This window comes from Microtus ochrogaster, chromosome 5, assembly GCF_000317375.1.
Source record: "Microtus ochrogaster isolate Prairie Vole_2 chromosome 5, MicOch1.0, whole genome shotgun sequence".
Taxonomy (NCBI): Eukaryota; Metazoa; Chordata; class Mammalia; order Rodentia; family Cricetidae; genus Microtus; species Microtus ochrogaster.
The window spans coordinates 76,101,784-76,119,740 of record NC_022012.1 but is presented as its reverse complement, the minus strand read 5'-3'; the positions used below and the strand labels follow the sequence as shown (position 1 = coordinate 76,119,740).

The window sequence follows — 17,957 nt, the reverse complement described above, 5'->3', positions numbered from 1 at the left end:
GTCAGGTTGGGTCCGCAGTATACACAGGACGGTCAGGTTGGGTCCGCAGTATACACAGGACGGTCAGGTTCAGTCCCTTGGTGGGTAAAGACTTGAGTCTGAGGGGCATGACAGGGCATGTAGGGCCAGAGTGTGCCTGGTGCGTGTGAAGAACAGCTAGGTGCTTCCTGTGCACAGAGGAGATGATGGGGAAAGGGATGGAGGTCCTGGGGACTGAGGCTCTGCAGGCCATCTAGGTAACTGTGGCATCTACTCAGGTAAAACAGGGCTACTCCAAGGCTTGGAATAAAGAAATGGTATGACCCAACTAAACGGTTCTCAACCTGGGGTTTATGGCCCCTTTGGCAAACCTCTCTTTCCCAAAATATTTACATTATGATTCATAACAGTAACATAATGACAGTTATGAAGTAACAACGAAAATAATTTTATAGTTAGGGACTGAAAGAGGCTGCTATGTGATGGTGAAGGTCAGGAGAAAGCAGGAAAAGATACCACCTCTTCCAGGTGAGAGACGGGCGATTCTTGGCATCCTCAGTTGAGTGATTCTTAGTATCAGGCGCTGCACTCACCTCTGAAGGGGTTTTTGAGAACCGCTTAACTTAAGCTCTGTTACTGAGTAAGGGGTCAGATTGCCTCTCTCGACTGCACTGGGCAGAAAATTCCCAGGAGCCTCTGACTTGTCTGTCAAATAATGCAGAAAGAGCACAGTGGCGTCCTTGCCAGATGATCACTCGCCCTTTTGTGGTGGAGTACTTTAACAGCCCAGAGCTGTGTGACACCACTCCACAAGCAATCAATTGCATAACAAAATCAAAGGCCTTAGCGGGTAGAGCATCTCTTTATGCTGGTCTGGCAAAGGCTCTATCTTTTACTCTATGCTATAATTCTCTACCAGTGGTAAAACATTTTTATCTGTCAATGATGTGTGTTCCCATGCCTTCACCCAGTACCAGCTTTCATTTGACCGCTCTCCTTCCTCGTCTTCCTATGAGGTGAAGAAAGTTTTTATGGAAGTAAGGTGCTGGGTGTGCGGACCCGTGCCTGTAAGCCCAGCACTGAAGAGACTTGGGCAGGAGGTCCCTGAGTGTGAGGCCACCAGGGGTCACCGTGACTTTGTTGTAACATATGACTAAGACGTTAATAGGCAACAGGCTTCTCCTCCTCTCTCAGTCATTGTTCTATTGCTGGGAACAGATGCCATGACCAAGGCAACTCTTAGGAAAGAAAGTATTTAATTAGGGTCTTTCTTACAGTTTCAGAGGTTTGGTCCATTGTCAGCGTAGCAGAAGCATGGCAGCATGCATGTGTGGTGCTGGAGACGTACCTGAGATTATATTCTGCTTCTCAGGCAGAGAGGACACTGGGCTGGCATGGGCTTTTGAAACCTCAAGGTCTACTCCCAGTGACATACTTCCTCCATGTATTGCAAGCTCCAGTTGATCCAAATGTCATGCAGTATATGACTGTACTAGAAAGATGTGCAGATCTTCCTGGTAGACATGATTTACATACTGACTTCAATGCGGTTTCTGCTGTTGGCTCTGTCAGTGTCCTGTTTCATCAAATATAACATTCCCAGTGAGCTCACTACTGCTCCTAAAAGGATAAGCTTTGATGCTTGGGGGACAAAAACAAATTCCCACTCTTTCATGTGTAAGATACAACTCTATGTAGCTCTCAACCAGAGGCAGCATATCTGTTGCATTGAATTGCACTTGGGAGAAAACAGTGCCTAAAACACTGCTGGTGGCAAGGAGCTACCATGAAGATGGCTGGAAGCACTGAGCACAAGGTCTGCCCAAGGGGAAATCCCCAGACTTTCAGGGAAGCCATAGTTTGCATTCAGCATTAAAGACCTAACCACAAATGGTCCAAGAGATGAAGTGGGCGAGACCCACACTCGCCATTGAAGGCAGCGCTGGGGCTAATCGAGCCTCATCGGCTTTGCTTACCCTTTCATTGCTGTCACACCTTACACTTCCTCAGTCTGAGCTTAGGCTGCCACTCAAGGAAAGGATGTAGATACAAATCTCAGCTCCTTGCTGTGTCCCCCACGCTCCCGCCAGAGCCTGCTCTACGGCTTGAAAACCAGCCAGTTGGGTTTGACATTTATAGCTTGGTAATGCCCCTTTATTTTCACTATCACGAAAGTAGAAACTCTGGGTCACTGCCTCATGACAAATATGACAGATGTTTTAAGTCCCCATCCCCTCTCCTTGAGTTTCCTAATAGAGTGTCTTTCAGTTTGGTTCACTGGAAAGCCATGTAGCAAAGCTCTCTGCTCGAGGCAGTGCCTTGAACTTGGGTGGTACCTAAAAGAGTTGGGTAGAAGTCTGGTACATTGTGCTCTTGGTTGACTTTACTGAGACTAACACTCACGGAGGAGAGTAATAGTATACACAGAGTCTTTGATAGGTATCAATTTTATGTTACACAGTGTTCCTGTCCCTGGTTTAATAAGCTGGACACTGGCAAGTTCTAAGGAGGGTTTTTTCTGCACTGATGACTTCTGGGTATTATATCAAGTGGCACCATGATAGGTGAAGAGGGGGACGGGAACCAGAGAAGTACTGTTAAACTAAACAAATGCTTGAGAGTTGTGACTCCGCCCCAGTGGGCAGAGTGCAGCTGGACTTTGAGTAGTGGGTAACTATTGCATGCAGCAGTTCTCCCTTTTACCATTATAAATAAGATGAATTGGTTATCTATTAAAGTATCACCTAAATGATCATCTATTGCCCCCTCATGTCCTGGGTAAATGATTCTGTGGTGGAAGTTCCAGATTCCAGGTCAGGCTGACCTTTGTAATTGATGAATAGAACCAAAAAAAAGAAATGAGTGCCCACAACACAAGGCCCCAGTTCTCACTTCTGCCTGAAGCTGTTCACTTGAGAAAGTGGATAGTTCATGCCTTTCATTTTTTAAAACATTATCTATCATCATTATTATTACTTCTAATATTAGCAACAGCTGCGTAGCTCAGGATAGCCTTGAACTTGATGCTCTTGCCTCAGCCTCCCAAGTGCTGAAATTACAGGCATGCATCACCACATCCAACTCTATATACATTTTTAAGAAGTGAAAAATGATATTAATTTTAAAACTTGAACCTAATATCACAGAAAAATGAACCTCAAATTAGTGAGAGGAAGAATGGCCAATGAAGAGAGTTCTATACCTGTGTAACCTTGGGAAACCAGCTTTATGTTCCTGCCAGTGTCCGGTCAGGGGCAACATCCACTGAAATGGATTTCATTAAATCTCATGAAGTTGAACTGGGCTCTAATTTTTAAACTTAACCTTGAGGAACACAAGATATGACCTGAGCACTCAGAATGTCCCCTATCTATGAACGTCATGGTCAAAAAAGAAAACAATGAGTAAGATAACCCGCCATCCCATATATGTAGGAAGGATTGTGTTGTAAAAGGAGGAGCGGAGGAAATGGTGAGCCTTCCAGGTATGGCCTTCAGGAGTGTCCACACACAAAGCAATGGTAGGAGCTCGCCTCCACAGGTCTCCTTGAAGGCACTCTTCTTGACTACTTTGCGCATCCACTGCAGCTCTTTCCAAAATTGGTCACGAGCCATATAAGAAAGCCATCTCTTCATGGTCTTCCTTGCTGTTTCCCATATTTGGGTCTGAATGGCTGCTCCTGATTGCAGCTCCCCTTTGAGGATTGTCGGGTTTGTGCTCCAGGTTTCAGAGACAGGACTCAGCAGGGCCTGTGCTGTGATGAATGTTGAGCTCTCCGTCATGACTTTGGGACTGTGTGCAGGAGTGGGAGGACATTCAGCACAGCGCTCACTAGTGTCTGCTGCTGTCGTTTCTTTCCTGATACCTAGCTCTCTACAGTGCACATACTGTTCATGAGGAGGAGAGCAAGACAAACGTCATCTCACTTTCCCTCTGTGCCACCGGCCAAGCAGAGGAGCATGTTCCTGGATCTAGCACAAGTGGAGCCACGTGCTGTGCTGAGTCTAAGTGAGCCTAAGTAAGCATTGCTGTAATAGCATACTCACGACTTCAAGCAGTGGGCGAGTTAGAGAGAATAAATAAGGGTTTGGTTTTGTGGTGTTTTTCTATTTGTTTGTTTGTTCATTTTAATGTGCATGGTTGTTTTGCCTACATGCATGTCTATATGCCATGTGGGTACAGAGCCCACAGAGGCCAGAAGATGGCAAAGATCCCTTGGGACTAGAGTTACAGATGACTGCGAATTACCATTAGGTGCTGAGAATTAAATCCCAGTCCCCTGGACCAGCAGCCAGTGCTCTTAACCACTGAACCATCTCCCCCACAATGTTTTTTGGTTTTTGTTTGTTTGTTTGTTTGTTTTGTTTTGTTTTGTCTTTGGTATCTGACCAGAAAGACTTGGAATATTCTATAATAACATAGGGTCCTTTTCCTGGTTACTGGTGACATCATTTGTGACTTTCTTAAAAGTTATGTAACTCAGGTGGTCTGTCATGGTTTAAGATTATCAAACGGTTGCAACTGCTCTATGAACTTTTAGAATGTCTTGCTGTGATTATAATGAACCTGGGCCTGGTTATTATCATTTACCGTGTGAGGAGAGAAGACCAGGCTCACACAAAAAGGAAGGTATTTTGTGCAAAGAGAAACAGAATGTAAGAACAGCGAGAACACCTTAAAATGCAGAGAATACTTGAACCTGCTGAGCTGATGCCAAATAGTTGCTGCTTTCAAGAAATAAAAACTGAAAAGTAAACACAGAAAACGTCTGACAGGGCACAGGGATTGGAGGTGTGACCAAGGAAGTTCCTAACATTTGAAGAGTCTACGCTAGTCACAAATTGTGTTTGTTTGTACTTTCCATGAATGGCATGGGCATCTTCCCTCTGTAATGGAATGGAGTCAGGTGTTTTGGGGATGAATTTAGTACACAATGGTCCCTCGTTACCCATGGCTACTTGCAACAAACTACCCCAGAGGTTTTAGAAGTGAGTAACTCTTCTTTTCCATTTGCGTCTTTTCTGAGTGACAAGGTGGCATGTGTACCGTCCTTCTCCTCTGCCGGAGGACGTGGCTGTCCTTTGGAGTAGCCCGTTCCTCACGTTGCCACTGCCCAGCAGTTACTGAATGGCCATTCTGCCAGGTTACTGCTTAGGTTCTTCATGCCTATGTTCACATGATCTTTACTTTGTTAATAACGGCTTCAGAGGCAATGCTAGTGATACTGGTTGTCTAGGCAACCGGCATGAGCTCCAGGAATTCCTAGAGGATCTTCTCACACTGTCACTAGAGGAGTGAGTTCAGTACATGGAGATATTTGTGGAGAGAGCCACTTTTCCTGCAGAACTCTTTTTAAAGGTGTATTTGATTAATTTTTTTATGTGTATGTGTTTAGGACTTAGTATATGTATATATACCATGTGCATGCAGTGCCCACAGAGGTAAGAAGATGATGCCAGATCCCTGAACCTGGATTTCACAAAGGGTTGTGAGCCACCATGTGATTGCTGGGAACCAAACTGCAGTCTTTCACAGGAGCAGCAGTACTCTTAGCTGCTGAGCCATCTCTCCAGCTCTCCAGAGAACTTTTATTATTTTAGTATTCTGCTTAAAATACTTATATTGTAGTAATTGTCTTAACTGTGTCTAACTTACAAATTAAACCTTTTGTATATGTGTGCTGAGTGTCCGTAATTGAAATGCTTAGGACTCAGTTTCGCAGGTTTTGTGACTTTCTGCATTTTGAAATAGTTGCACACATGTGTGCAGGCCATTCGTGCTGTTTGTCCGTGTCTTCTTATACCGTATGCGTATGGTCTGGAGGTCGTTCAGAACAGTGTTGATAAAGCGCCTGGGCTGGCTGCGGAGAGGTTTCCTCGGAGGCATTGCGCTGGTGCTCAGACGGTTTTGGGGTTTGGAGCATTTTGCATTTCTAAACTAGGGCTGCTTAATTTGTTTGGGAAAAACAGTATGGAGAGGATTTAGTCCCACAGCTGTAAGCATCTGGTGTTCTTGGTTCCTTGCTGGACAGGGGTGGGGTGGGAAGAGGAGAGGGTTCCTTCTTATGCTTCCTGATGGATTTCTTTTTATAAAAACTTGCTCCTTCCACACCCCTGAAGTTCTAGAAGAATCAGATGAAGAAGTACTTTGATTCGTTCCTTCCTAGTTCAGTGTCTTTGTGCTGTCAGTGAAGCCACAGATGCTAGAACTAGTCTGAGCAGCAGAAGGGAAAGGCCCTCCTCAGTAGGAGTACCATTCCCATGCTAGAAACTGGGGGGGGGGGGACACGGATGGTTACTAGCAAATAAGAGAAGATTTATATAATTCTTTTCCATGAGTGTAGCTTGCAGTGGGTGCACATGGGCAGAAGTGTGAAGAACACCAAAGCAGAAAAGTCAGTGTATCCAAGCCTTTGGAGCAATGCTCCATGCAGGCACTCTGCTTTGAATAAACAAACATGGATTCCTTTCTCAATTGTATAAATGTATGTGTCTCTGATTTCCTTAAAATGTAAGCAGGGGACACAGTGAGCCTCCGATGAGCTGACTGATCTTCCATTGTTTATCAGAAAGCACTGACACAACTCCCTCCAGCTTATTCTAAATTCTTGGCTCATTCTGAACTTTTTAAGGTTTTGAAATACTAGGATTTTAAATATATATATATATATATATATATATATATATATATATATATATATATATATAGTGTGTGTGTGTGTGTGTGTGTGTGTGTGTTTGTGTTTGTACCTATTTAAAAAAAATAAGTACGGAAGCACAGTGAATTCCAAGACGCATGAGGACAGGGTGCAGACAATCCCTCTCAGTCACTGGATTCTGGTGACCAGCAGACCAAGGCCCTGGGGGGGCGGGGGTTGGTTGTCTAGGTCACATGGGTGGGTGGAGCCATGAGTGAAAGCTAGAGTTTTGATGCTAAGCTCCGCCCCTTCCCAGTGTTCTTTTCTCACAGCTTTCTCTGTTAACATCAGAGCACTGAGCATTCATTATTTTGGTGGTTTTAAAATCATGGCTAAATACACATAAGGTAAAACAGTCAAAATTTTAAAAACAGATGGACATAGGAAAACCAATCAAAAGTGCCCAGAGGTTTATAGTGTGTTGTTGGTTGCAACTCCTCTGCCTAGCTCCTGGAAGGGAGCCACTGTAAGAGAGACACTAGTCGAAGATGCGCCGAGCCGAGCCGAGCTCATATTGTGTCCTTACGTGAGTGGCAGCCTGCCAAGTTTAGGGAATGCCACGCTGTAGAGTTGGGATTTGAGAGACTTCTGAATTAGATTTGAAAATTACCCAAAGTCCAAGTTATTTCCAGTAATGAAGGGAGGGCGCTTGTGTTTGCTGTAGAGAATCTGCCGTTCATCCCAGCCGGCCGGCATGTAAGTGCTCATGTGTCACTGACCAGTCCTGCATACCTACTGCTCAGAGGGCAGGTAGCTCTCTGGCTTTGAAACCTTTACTGGAAGTTTGCAGGCCGCAGTCCTGCAAGCCAGAGAAAGCTCAGTGCTTGTCTGATCCTGAGTCTGCTGGCTGGAACACTTGCTAGAAGTTGAGAGGAGTGGTTGAGCCTCAGAGGCCTTGAGTCTGGGGCTAGTTTTAGTATATGTTCTAGGCGATTCTTGGATCAGTTCCAGATGCTCTGCCCCAGACTTGTCTTCACTGTGACACAAACACCGTGGGAACTTTGAGTGCAGTGGCTCCACAGTAGCAAGATGACAGCTGCATTAACCATCATGCCCCTTTACCCAATAGTAATGCTTTCAATCAAGCTGACTTATAAAATGTTCCTGACTTTAATCAACAGCATCTGTTAAAACACTGGTGTCATAACTTAGAGATGGAGCCATGGAATGGCATTTGTGTGTAATAGCCTACTAGTTTGCCACGTTGGCCAGTATTTTGTTATGTAAAACAAACTCAGATCGAGAGAGTATGTGTGCCAGTCAGCTTTGTCACTGTTATAATAAAATGCCTGAGATAATCAGCTTACATGGCTGAACTTACTTTGATCCAGGGTTTCAGTCCACACTAGATCAGCCTTGTCTCCTTGGCCCTGTCACCCAACAGTACAACACGGTAGGTTTGTGTGGTAGAGATGATTATTACCTCATGGTGGCCAGGAAGCAAAAAAGGAGGCCCACTTCCCAGTGTCCCCTTCAAAGACATGACCCAATCACCTTACTTCCTCCAAGTATGTTCTGCCACCTCCTTGAACACACAGGCCTTCAGGGTACATTTCAGATCCAAACTCTCTCTCCCTCTTTCTCTCTCTCCCTCTTTCTCTCTCTTTTATTGTTTTTACAAGACAGAATTTCTCGTAGCCTTGCTTGTCTTGGAACTCACCTTTGTAGACCAGGCTGGCCTTGAACTCACAGAGATCCACCTGCCTCTGCCTCTCAAGTGCTGGGATTAAAGGCGTGCACCACCACCGCCTGACTAGACCAGCAGGGTGAGAGGTGGGATTTAGCAGAGTAAACCTTTGCTTGTCACTTCACAGTGTGAAGCCTAAGCAACAGCACTCTTGATGTCTTCTCTTCAGACAGGAGCCAAGGCTTCAGCCTCCTCAACTCGCTGGCTGGAGCAAACCACAGCCTTGGATCAGCAGAGAGCTGTCACTCAGAGGTAAAGAATTTTCTGGGTCTTTTCTCCTCTTTGACTTTAATATCTTTGTTATTATGGATCTCTACAGCCTTCATTTATTTAGTTTCTATTTAGGAGGCAGCAGAGGAGAATTTAGCAGCCGTTGTGTCTGGCCCCTGTTGAGGGGAGGCTCGTCCAGCCCCCACGGCAGGCTCTCCCTCAGGGATAGCAGGGAGAGTTTTTGCTAGAGCACTTTTCAAGTCTACAAGGGTTTCCTTTCAGATCTTTATGTAGAAAATAAAAATGAGTAAGCTATTTTCACTGAAATAGCTTACTGTTAAATTGTTGCTTCTGTGTATTTCCCCTCGGCAGCAGGCCCGGTTGCCAGCAGCTGAGAGGATTGAGTCCCTTCCGGGCCATCATGGTGGTGCATGTGGTTCAGCAGGTGCACAGGTTGACAGCATTGTGGGTAAGTTCCTTCATGAGCTCCCCAGAGGTGACAGGCACCAACCAGGACAGAAAACACTGAGGGGAGAACTGACTTTAGACATGGAGGAGAAAATGAACACGAACAGCTCACCCACTAGACTGGTCCACTCAGTTAGCTCCTCTTGCTTTCATTCCCATTCTGACGTTCAAATGACTGTGAAGGCCACCTGTGGCCTCTGTGCCCTAAGACTAGTATTCCCCATCCTCACCTTCAGGACTGTGGGCGGAGCCTCACTGACAGAGTGCCTTCAGGACTGTGGGCGGAGCCTCACTGACAAACAGTGTCTTCCCCTCAACTCCCCAGCAGTATCTTCTGGTTTCCCTCCTGCATGCCTTTGCAAGGTTGCTCTCCTTTCCCCCAAACTGTAAATACTACTTTCTTCAGTGCACCATCTAAATTCCTCTTTTTAACATATTTTTAAAGCACAAAGTGACTCTGTCCTTGTCTCTAGCTCAGTTACCATCTCTGTGCACAGATAAATCAGAAATGTCATCTTTGGCCTCGTGCACCAACAACCACTGAACTAAAACACACTCTGATCCCAGATGCACTTGACAAATTGGGTGACAGTGTGATAAATGAAAAGGTTTATAAACCACCATCCCTGCCGTCAAAGAGTTTATTGATGGAGGAGGGTCATCTTTCTATCTGTTGTTTCATTGGTTAAGTAATAAAGAAACTGCTTGGCCTCTGATAGGACAGAAAATTAGGTAGGCGGAGTAGACAGAACAGAATGCTGGGAAAAAGAAGCTGAGTCAGGTCAGTCGCCATGGTTCTCCCACTCCAGACAGATGCAGGTTAAGATCTTCCCTGGTAAGCCACCTCGTGGGCTACACAGATTATTAGAAATGGGTTAGATCAATATGTAAGAGCTAGCCAATAAGAGGCTGGAACTAATGGGCCAAGTAGTATTTAAAAGAATACAGTTTCTGTGTAATTATTTTGGGTATAAAGCTAGCCGTGCAGGCGGCCGGGTGCCAGGAACGTAGCCCGCCACTCACACTTCAACAGTTTATGAACAGGTGTATAGTGATAGAACTTGTTACAGTTAAGGTTGTGGGCATTGGACCACCATGTAATTGGGTTCAGGTCAAGGCTATACCTCTAGTGGTGATACAGCCTCATAGATGATTTCGCCTCAGTGGTCTGAGTTTCTGCCTCTGGCAAGCAGGAGTAAGCAGTCTGCCCTCCAGGGATATTGGAAAGTGGAAGTACATCCTGGTAGGTTAAAGTCCTCCATTTTGATGAAGGTATAGCTCAGTGTGTAGTTCAGTGGAAGAGTGCTTCCCAAGCATGTACAAGGCTCTGGGTTTGATCCCTGGTGCTAAATGGAAGCAGTGTCCTCCACCTCCTCACAGTGCGGTGAGACTGGAAAGGGCCCCCCCCGCCAGCAGCCCAGTGGGCTCCGCTGTACAATCTGTGAAGCTGACACCATGTGCCAGCACTCTGTTGTTGCCCATGCTCACGAGGGTATGCTGACTGTACCAAGCACATACATAAGTCATGTGTGACCAACTCTGATTTCAGACCCCATGTTAGACTTGGATATTCAAGAATTAGCGAGTCTTACCACTGGAGGAGGAGATCTGGAGAACTTCGAGAGGCTCTTCTCAAAGTTGAAGGAAATGAAAGGTAATTGTCTCGTGTGTCCCAATCCTTTCATGCCGATGCTTTTCTAGTTTATGTGGTAGCATCTCACTCTGTAATAGCTAGATTGGATTCTGAGTTCTGGGCTTGAGAAATTTAGCTGCTTAGGAGATTGGACCATTTTATTGGTAAAAATTCCCGGGGGAAAAATTTCCTGTCTTGATTCACTTTCCTTTCTTCTTAAGTGTCTCTCTTTTCTTGAGAGAGTCTCATTATCACAGCGTCTGTCAGATTCCCACCAAGTCACTCCCATCCCATCTGGAAAATTTGGGAGACTCAAGCTTTCTAATGGCTGTAATGACTATATCATGAGCATATGTCTTAGAGTCCCATCTACCCTCTTCGAGTGTTAGCACACCCTTGCACTCCAGATTCTCCTGCTATTAGACAAATTTCTCAAGATCTATTTTCCCCCTAGACAAGGCTGCGACACTTCCTCATGAGCAAAGAAAGTTGCACGCAGAAAAGGTAAGAAGACACAGCAGGTGTTTCTCATCTACAAAAGGTCTTAACTGTGCCCTGAGCAGTGCCACGGGGCCTCTGAGTGCTGCACTGGGTACTGTAGCCAACTGGATATTTATTTGTACAATAGTAACACAGTTGCTACAGTCAAACTGAGATATCTTTAGTATATGTTACGTGACATGGAGCCTTCCCCAAGACTCGGGATACTTGCCTTCCTATTAGGCCAGAAAACTCCTAGCTGTTTTATTTTGTTATTACCAAAGCAACACATGTTTTTGGCAGGAAACTGACATGATTTGGGACATCTCATTATATGAACTGTGTCATCATTTATTTGCCCAGCTCAGTTCCAAACGTTGAGGCCAACTGCGTGCTCATGTTTTTGCTTCTGTCAGTAATGAAGCTGGGTTTATCCCCACCCTTCACATTCATGTGCAGCCCTGATTGCAGGTTTAGCCCGGGTCTAGCACAGAAGTCTGGGTCAAAGGCTGCCCAGGGATTTTAATGTGTGCTGCTGGAGACCTCAGCCAGGTCGGGTGTGGCCTGTGAGGCGGGCTGAAGGTCAGCTGCTAGCCTGAAACGTGTCCTGTGCTTCACTCCATAGGTGGCCAAAGCCTTCTGGATGGCCATAGGAGGAGACCGAGACGAGATCGAAGGCCTTTCTTCAGACGAAGAGCACTAAATTCTTCCTGCTGGGTTTGCCTGGCACTGATGCCAGCACTGTGCACTCAAAGTGCTTCCCTGCTCAACCCGGTTCTGCTCTGCCAAGATCGCCATCATCATGCTGGCCGCTTGACTGTTTGGGGTTCCCTTAGGTGGGCTTTTAGGAAGGAAATAGGGAGACATCTTTGTTCCTGGGTCATAAGTGAATGAGGAGTGAAATGACAGTACTGACATCTTCAGATCTGTATCTTCGGATCTCTATTCTTCGTTTTAAGAACCAGGGTAGAATGAGTTTTAGAGGTCTGGACGGGAGAGCCAGGTGTCAGAGCACACTGTGATCCCAGCACCTGGGGGTCAGAGGCCAACTTGGGCTCCAGAAGGAGGCCTGCTTCTCTGCTGAATTGCCAGCATTCACACTGGCTGAAGGTCGGGAGTCTGTGCTGTTTCCTGTGTACTTCCCCTGGTCCCCACTAAGAGCCAGGCTCTGAGCTAAGGTGGATGTTGATGAGAAAAAACGGAGGCAGCTATAGATCTAGTGTGCGCCCGGTGGGTGGGGGGACAAGTGGCTCTGGGTTTGTCTCTAAGCAAGCCCTTATGGACATTTGAAGTTCAGTGTCTGAGTTCCTGCCACAAAGAAGTGAAAGTCAGATGTCTGTGTATAAGAAACAAGCAAAGGTATCCTTATCTGGGGGGGGTGGAGGGTGGGTAAAACACCCCTCTCCCCAGCTGCAGGACAAGGGCCCTTAGTGCAGCATGGTGCTGGTTCTGAGCACACTGCTGACATGCGGGCAACAGTGCGCTCTGACCAAGTACTGTCCCTGGATATTTGAGATTTCAGAGCTGTGCTATCACACTTGACGCTCTGAAAGCAAGACAAGTGCTCCTTCTTTCTGTTTGGAAGCCAGAGATCACTGTCAAAGCACTTGAACGGAGCAGTGGGGGAAGGTGAGCCGTTAAACAGTCCTGAGCCACCACCATGGTTTACTCCGGGGCTGTGGGCTCCTCTGCACCCCTCCAGGGCCCGGCCCCTTCTCCTTTATTGTACTTGAGTGCATCAGTGCCAGGGAAGCACAAGGCAACGTTTTAAAGAAGAGAGCAAAGTACAGCAAACAAAGAGCCTTATTCCATCACAGACTCTTTGGGGAGGAGTTTCTGAGCAGGTGCAGCCTGTGATAGATGGTGCCCATCATGGGCTGAGAACTGGTCCTGATTTAGCATGGGAAACATGGGTGGGTCACAAGCAGAAACAAAACTCATCTTCCCTGGGTACCACTTACAGGACTTAAAACAGATGGTTGGCCAGGCCAGAACCACCACAGGGAGGAGACAGCATCTCAGTGATGGTAGCAATCCAGCAAACAGTGGGTGCTGGCTTGCTCTGAGTCCCTGTGCCTACCCCCTACACTGATCTTGTAATCTTTGAGCTTGGGTTTACACCCTCCCTTCAGTAGGACTGAAACTTTGAAGTGAGTGCGTTAGCCTTTGGTTAAGAAGGAAAATTAGGGAAGTTGACTCTGAGTTGCCAGGAAGGCAGAACATGTTTTTCTTAAAACATGAAAGATTTTAGAAAATTTGTTAGGCTACATGATTAAGTAGACTAGAAAAGGCTGTATTTGATTTTGCTGACTAAACAAAGCCAGGTAATTAAAAGATGGTTTATTTCTAAAGTCTCTAATGTGTATTGTTATGTTTGGGGAAGCCTGGTGTCCTCTGTAGTAGGCACACAAAGAGTCTAAAGAGTTTTGTCAGTTATGTTTTAGAGTCTGCCTGTGTGTGATGTCTGCTCCTGCTTCTGAGACCTCAGCTGATCGTCAGGGATATTGGCACTTTGTAGGGACTCTGAGGGTCAGAGTCGCCGCTGAGCTGACGCTGTGCTAACAGGTGGTATCTTCTGATATGCCCCGTGCATGTCACTTAGATCTCCAGAGTGCGCTGGGGGTGAGAGACTGGCTTCCTGTCTTAACACTGCTGCATTTCTGGAACAGCGCTGGGTACATAGTAGGCCCACATTTTTTTGGCAGGTACGGTTTGCCTGTTAGAAATGACCACAGAGTTTGATGAGCCATGAGTTCTGGAAACTAGAGAGAGACAAGAGTCAAATTTTTCTTCTCTGAGACAATCATGTTATGTAATAATTTCAAAGTGATGAAGGCATAGCTATTTTTGTAATTTTAAAATATGGCAGAGTATGAGAAGGTTGACAGAACCAACTGGCTTGCTCTCTATTTATAGAACTTGGCCACATCTGATCCAGATAGACTGCAGATTGGGGGAAGCTGGGCTCATTTAGATGGTTGAGTAATGTAGGATGTGGCACAGGGATCATAGAGTACCAGGCCTTTTTGGGAACCGTTCATACATGAGGAAGGTATGTGCCCAGTGTCATCCCCCCACTGTGGCAGATGGGGGAAAACATCTTTGCCATGCTTTGTCATGTTCCTTGGGACCATCTTTTTAAAGTTTATTCTTATTTTGTGGGTAAAGATGCTCTGCCGTTTTGCCTGCATGTATGTCTGTATTCTGTATACTACAGGTATATAGTGCCTGTGGAGGCCAGAAGGGTGCAATGGACCATCTGGGACTGGACTTACAGATGGCTATGAGCTGCCACGTGGGTGCTAGGGACAGAAGCCAGGTCCTCTGGAAGGGGAGCCAGTGCTCTTGGAATGGTCTCCGAACAATGACCATTGAGAGAACATGAGGTATGCCTCTTGTCCTGCTGTGGCATGCTGTAGCAAGCAGGAGGATCATGGTGGAAGGATAAGATGTGGGCTCTGAGGACTATTTTGAGCATGGGTGTTGGCTACTGCAAACTAAATTTAAAGTATCTAGAATGGTCAGGGGTTCTGGCTCATTAGTGCTCTGCTTGAAGGAGAGCTTAAGCAAGTGTTCTGATGACCCAGCTTTGCTCGTCACACACCCATCTACTAGTAGTAGATCATTATCAAATAGTACCAGAGTCCAAAGGGAGAGAAAATGCGAATGCCTTCTCCAGTGTGCTGAACCGGGGATGGGCCCCGAGGGCTGCTCAGTCTCTGCGCAGCTCGGCTGGTGTCTGCTCAGTGACCCACCCCACACCTCTGGAACACACACTCTGAGTCTTGTGTTTCCCGCATCTGCTCTGTGTTTTTACTAGGAGTGAAGCAGGTTCCAGTGTCAAGAGAAGTATCTTGCTTGGTTCTGGATGGATTGTTCCTTTGATGGTGAGATGAACAGTTAACAAAAGAACCAGTGGCAGTCATGTGCACCTTTCTTTAGAATGTTAGGGGGCCCCATTCCTGTGTCCAACTGACTGAATGGTTCTACACCCCCCACCCCCGCCTTTTTAAGAAAAGAACAGATTCAAAACCTGGCCTTAAAATTATTACTCTATCTTTGGAACACAAGCTTGCTTGTGTTTTGTGATGGTAGTGGTCTGAAAACCTTTGTGTGGGATTACCTTTTGTTGTGTGTTCATGTGGGTGCTGCTTTGTGTATGTGTATGTCAGAGGACAGCTTGAAGGAGTTTGCTTTTTCCTTCCACCATCTGGGTTCTTGAGATGTGAACTTGTCAGGCTTAACAGCAAACACCTTGACCTACTGAGCCATCCTGCCAGCCTTTTTTTTGTTTTGTTTTTTGGGGTTTTTTGTTTGTTTGTTTTTGAGATGGAGTTTCGCCATGTGGCTCAGACTGGCCTTGCACTCTCAATCACCTTGCTTCAGGCTCCTGAGAGCTGGGATGACAAGTGTGCAGACACACGTGTGCCCTGTCAGTGGCTCACATACCCTTTCCCTTGCCACCAAGAACCTGAGCAGCAGAGAAGGTCAGCTTGCTAACCAGAATCCTCCCTGCCGAGCTTGTGAAAGTGGCGGCCATCATGGCTTTTGTGCTTCTGTTACCAGCCAGGTGGCTTTCGTGCTACAGAGATGTAGGCTCATTAATGCTCAGGTGCTGTGCTTTATGAAGGTAAATGTTGGTGGGAAGAGACATTGATTCAGCCTCAAGTTCAAGGACGTGGACTGTATCAATGGCCCATCCCTGGAAATCTCCAGGCATTCATCATTAGCACAGTTTGGTGGCCTCAAACTTGTCTTTCTGGCCCTGCTGAGGTCGAAACAAAGACTTGGGAACCAGCCACCATGGGCTGTGACTGCTGGTGCCAGAACCAGAATGAGCAAGGACGAGGAGGAGTCGGTACTAAGAATGAAGTTTCTTTTCTCCTGGTGCCCAGAGGCAAGCAAGACGAGGTCACAGATGACAGAAGGCCAAGCAGAATGGGAAGAGGTTGGTTGCAGGCAGCCTGCACTGCAGTCGTTTCCAAACGCGGGCCCATTCAGAACCACCTGAGAGGTTCCACTCTGTTCCCGGTGAAGCTGGTGTGTGGTGGGACCTGAAAAGCCTCATTTTTAGCATCTTAGGTGATACTGACACTCCTGGAGCATGCTTTGAGAATCAGGTAAGTAATGCTGGACTCCAGCTAAAAGGAATAACGAATTTGGGCACATAGGGTAAGTAAGAACATAAAGATTCTTCCGGTAAGTCATGGCATGAATAGAGGTATAGAAATGAGAGCCCAAACAAGCATGCTGGCAAGTCCTAGGGCAGTCCCATCAGAAAAATGCTGGTGACAGAGAAGAGTCCGCCTGTACCAGAAGGACTGAGATGCCACAGGCTGCAGGCAGAAAGGGCCTCCACCACGGGTGTACTCCAAGAAGGCTGGCAGCAACCTTGTGCACAGATACCTAATCAGCTGCGTGGAGGGGGAGTCTGGCTGAGCGGTCTCAGACTGTGACTAAGGATTGTTGCTGTAGACAGATACGGGATAGTAGTCCTTGTGTCACAAGTGTGCCCCTGAATTAAAGGGACACAAATTAGAGTTGTGGGACAGCTGTAATAGGCAGTGACCCGGAACTGGATTTTGAGTCACACAAAAGACTCACACTGAAGTAGCACAGTGGAAAGATGCAGAAGGCACAGCAATGAGGCAAAACCCAGAGCCCCTGGGTACACATACCCAGCCTCAGGAAGCCAGAGCCCTGCTCGCAGGGGGCTTAGCACTTGCGATGAGTGACAGGCACAGGTAACACACTGCGGAGGAGCCTGGTGACAGAGATCCTGAAAGGCTTCCTGAAGGAGAGCTGAGCTGAGCTGCAAGGCACAGGCACAGCGGGCTGGCCTGTGTGGGTCAGAGGAGCTGCAGTCAAAGGTAGACGGTATGGGAAGGAGGAGCAGCACAGGCAGGCCTGGAGACAGGGTGAGGCCATAGGCCCCACCACTGCTGCACTGGAGTTAGAACAAGGAGTGGAGAGCTGGGCAGGAACAAAGGTCAAGTATCACAGAATGACCTTAGAATTTGCCGCGGGCAATGTTGGTTTGGGTTTGAAATGCGGCCCTTAAAGAGCCACGTGTTAAAGGCTTTCCAGCTCCTGGCACTGTTGGGAACTGGAGGGATATTTGAGGCAGGCCTGACCACACAGTCATCAAGGCCATGCCCTTGCTCTCTCTCTTTGCCGCCTTCCATTACAGGCCCACAACAGCAGGGACAAACGACTGTCGGCTGAAAGGTCTGAGACCATGAGCCAAAATGGTGTCACTACTAAGATTATTCTCTCAGGCATTCATTACAGGACAGTTCTAACATAGGCTGTGTGGATTGTTAGAGCAGACTGGACACCGCAACAGTCAGGGTGCTGGGGCGGGGTCCAGATCTAGGAGAAGCTGGCATGTAGGGTGGTGGGAGCAGGGGCTGAGCAGGAACTGAGAAGCCTCGAGAGCAGATGGAGGTGGGGAGCCCAAAACAACTTTTGCCATACAGTTTACAGGGTGATGGTCTGCAATGATCATTTTGTAAATCTGTCTTCTGAATTGTGAGCATGAACAATTGATGGACCAGCAGACCTCTGTCCCCAAGTTGGAAGCTCAGGGCTGATACAGGAGACGATAGCATTTATGTGGCTGGAAACCCTGAGGCTTGGTGAACTCATGGAAGACTGTCAAAAGTACACACATAGTCTGGGAACACCCGAGAACAAAGGAGATGCAAGCTCAGGAAAAAGGCAGATCCAAGGAGTACTAGGAAGGCTCAGGGGGCAGGGCCTTTGCAAAGGGGAGGGTTGTTCAACTGTAGCCTCAGCAAGGA

General features: G+C 46.9%; 1 protein-coding gene across 2 annotated transcripts in view; it reads left to right on the top strand.

Moving 5' to 3' along the window:
* Window positions 1-14,348, top strand: part of Aagab (alpha and gamma adaptin binding protein) — a 39,734-nt gene extending 25,386 nt beyond the window's left edge. Inside the window, exons 6-10 of one of the 2 annotated variants that reach the window (XM_013346640.2) lie at window positions 8,533-8,615; window positions 8,949-9,042; window positions 10,591-10,695; window positions 11,129-11,178; window positions 11,780-14,348. In XM_013346640.2, coding sequence (XP_013202094.1) covers window positions 8,533-8,615; window positions 8,949-9,042; window positions 10,591-10,695; window positions 11,129-11,178; window positions 11,780-11,857 — 410 coding nt within the window. In that variant the 3' untranslated portion in view covers window positions 11,858-14,348. Of the gene's footprint in view, window positions 1-8,532; window positions 8,616-8,945; window positions 9,043-10,590; window positions 10,696-11,128; window positions 11,179-11,779 lie in introns of both variants that reach the window. The other variant, XM_005347786.2, reaches the window with a different exon arrangement.
* Window positions 14,349-17,957: the final 3,609 nt, after the last annotated feature.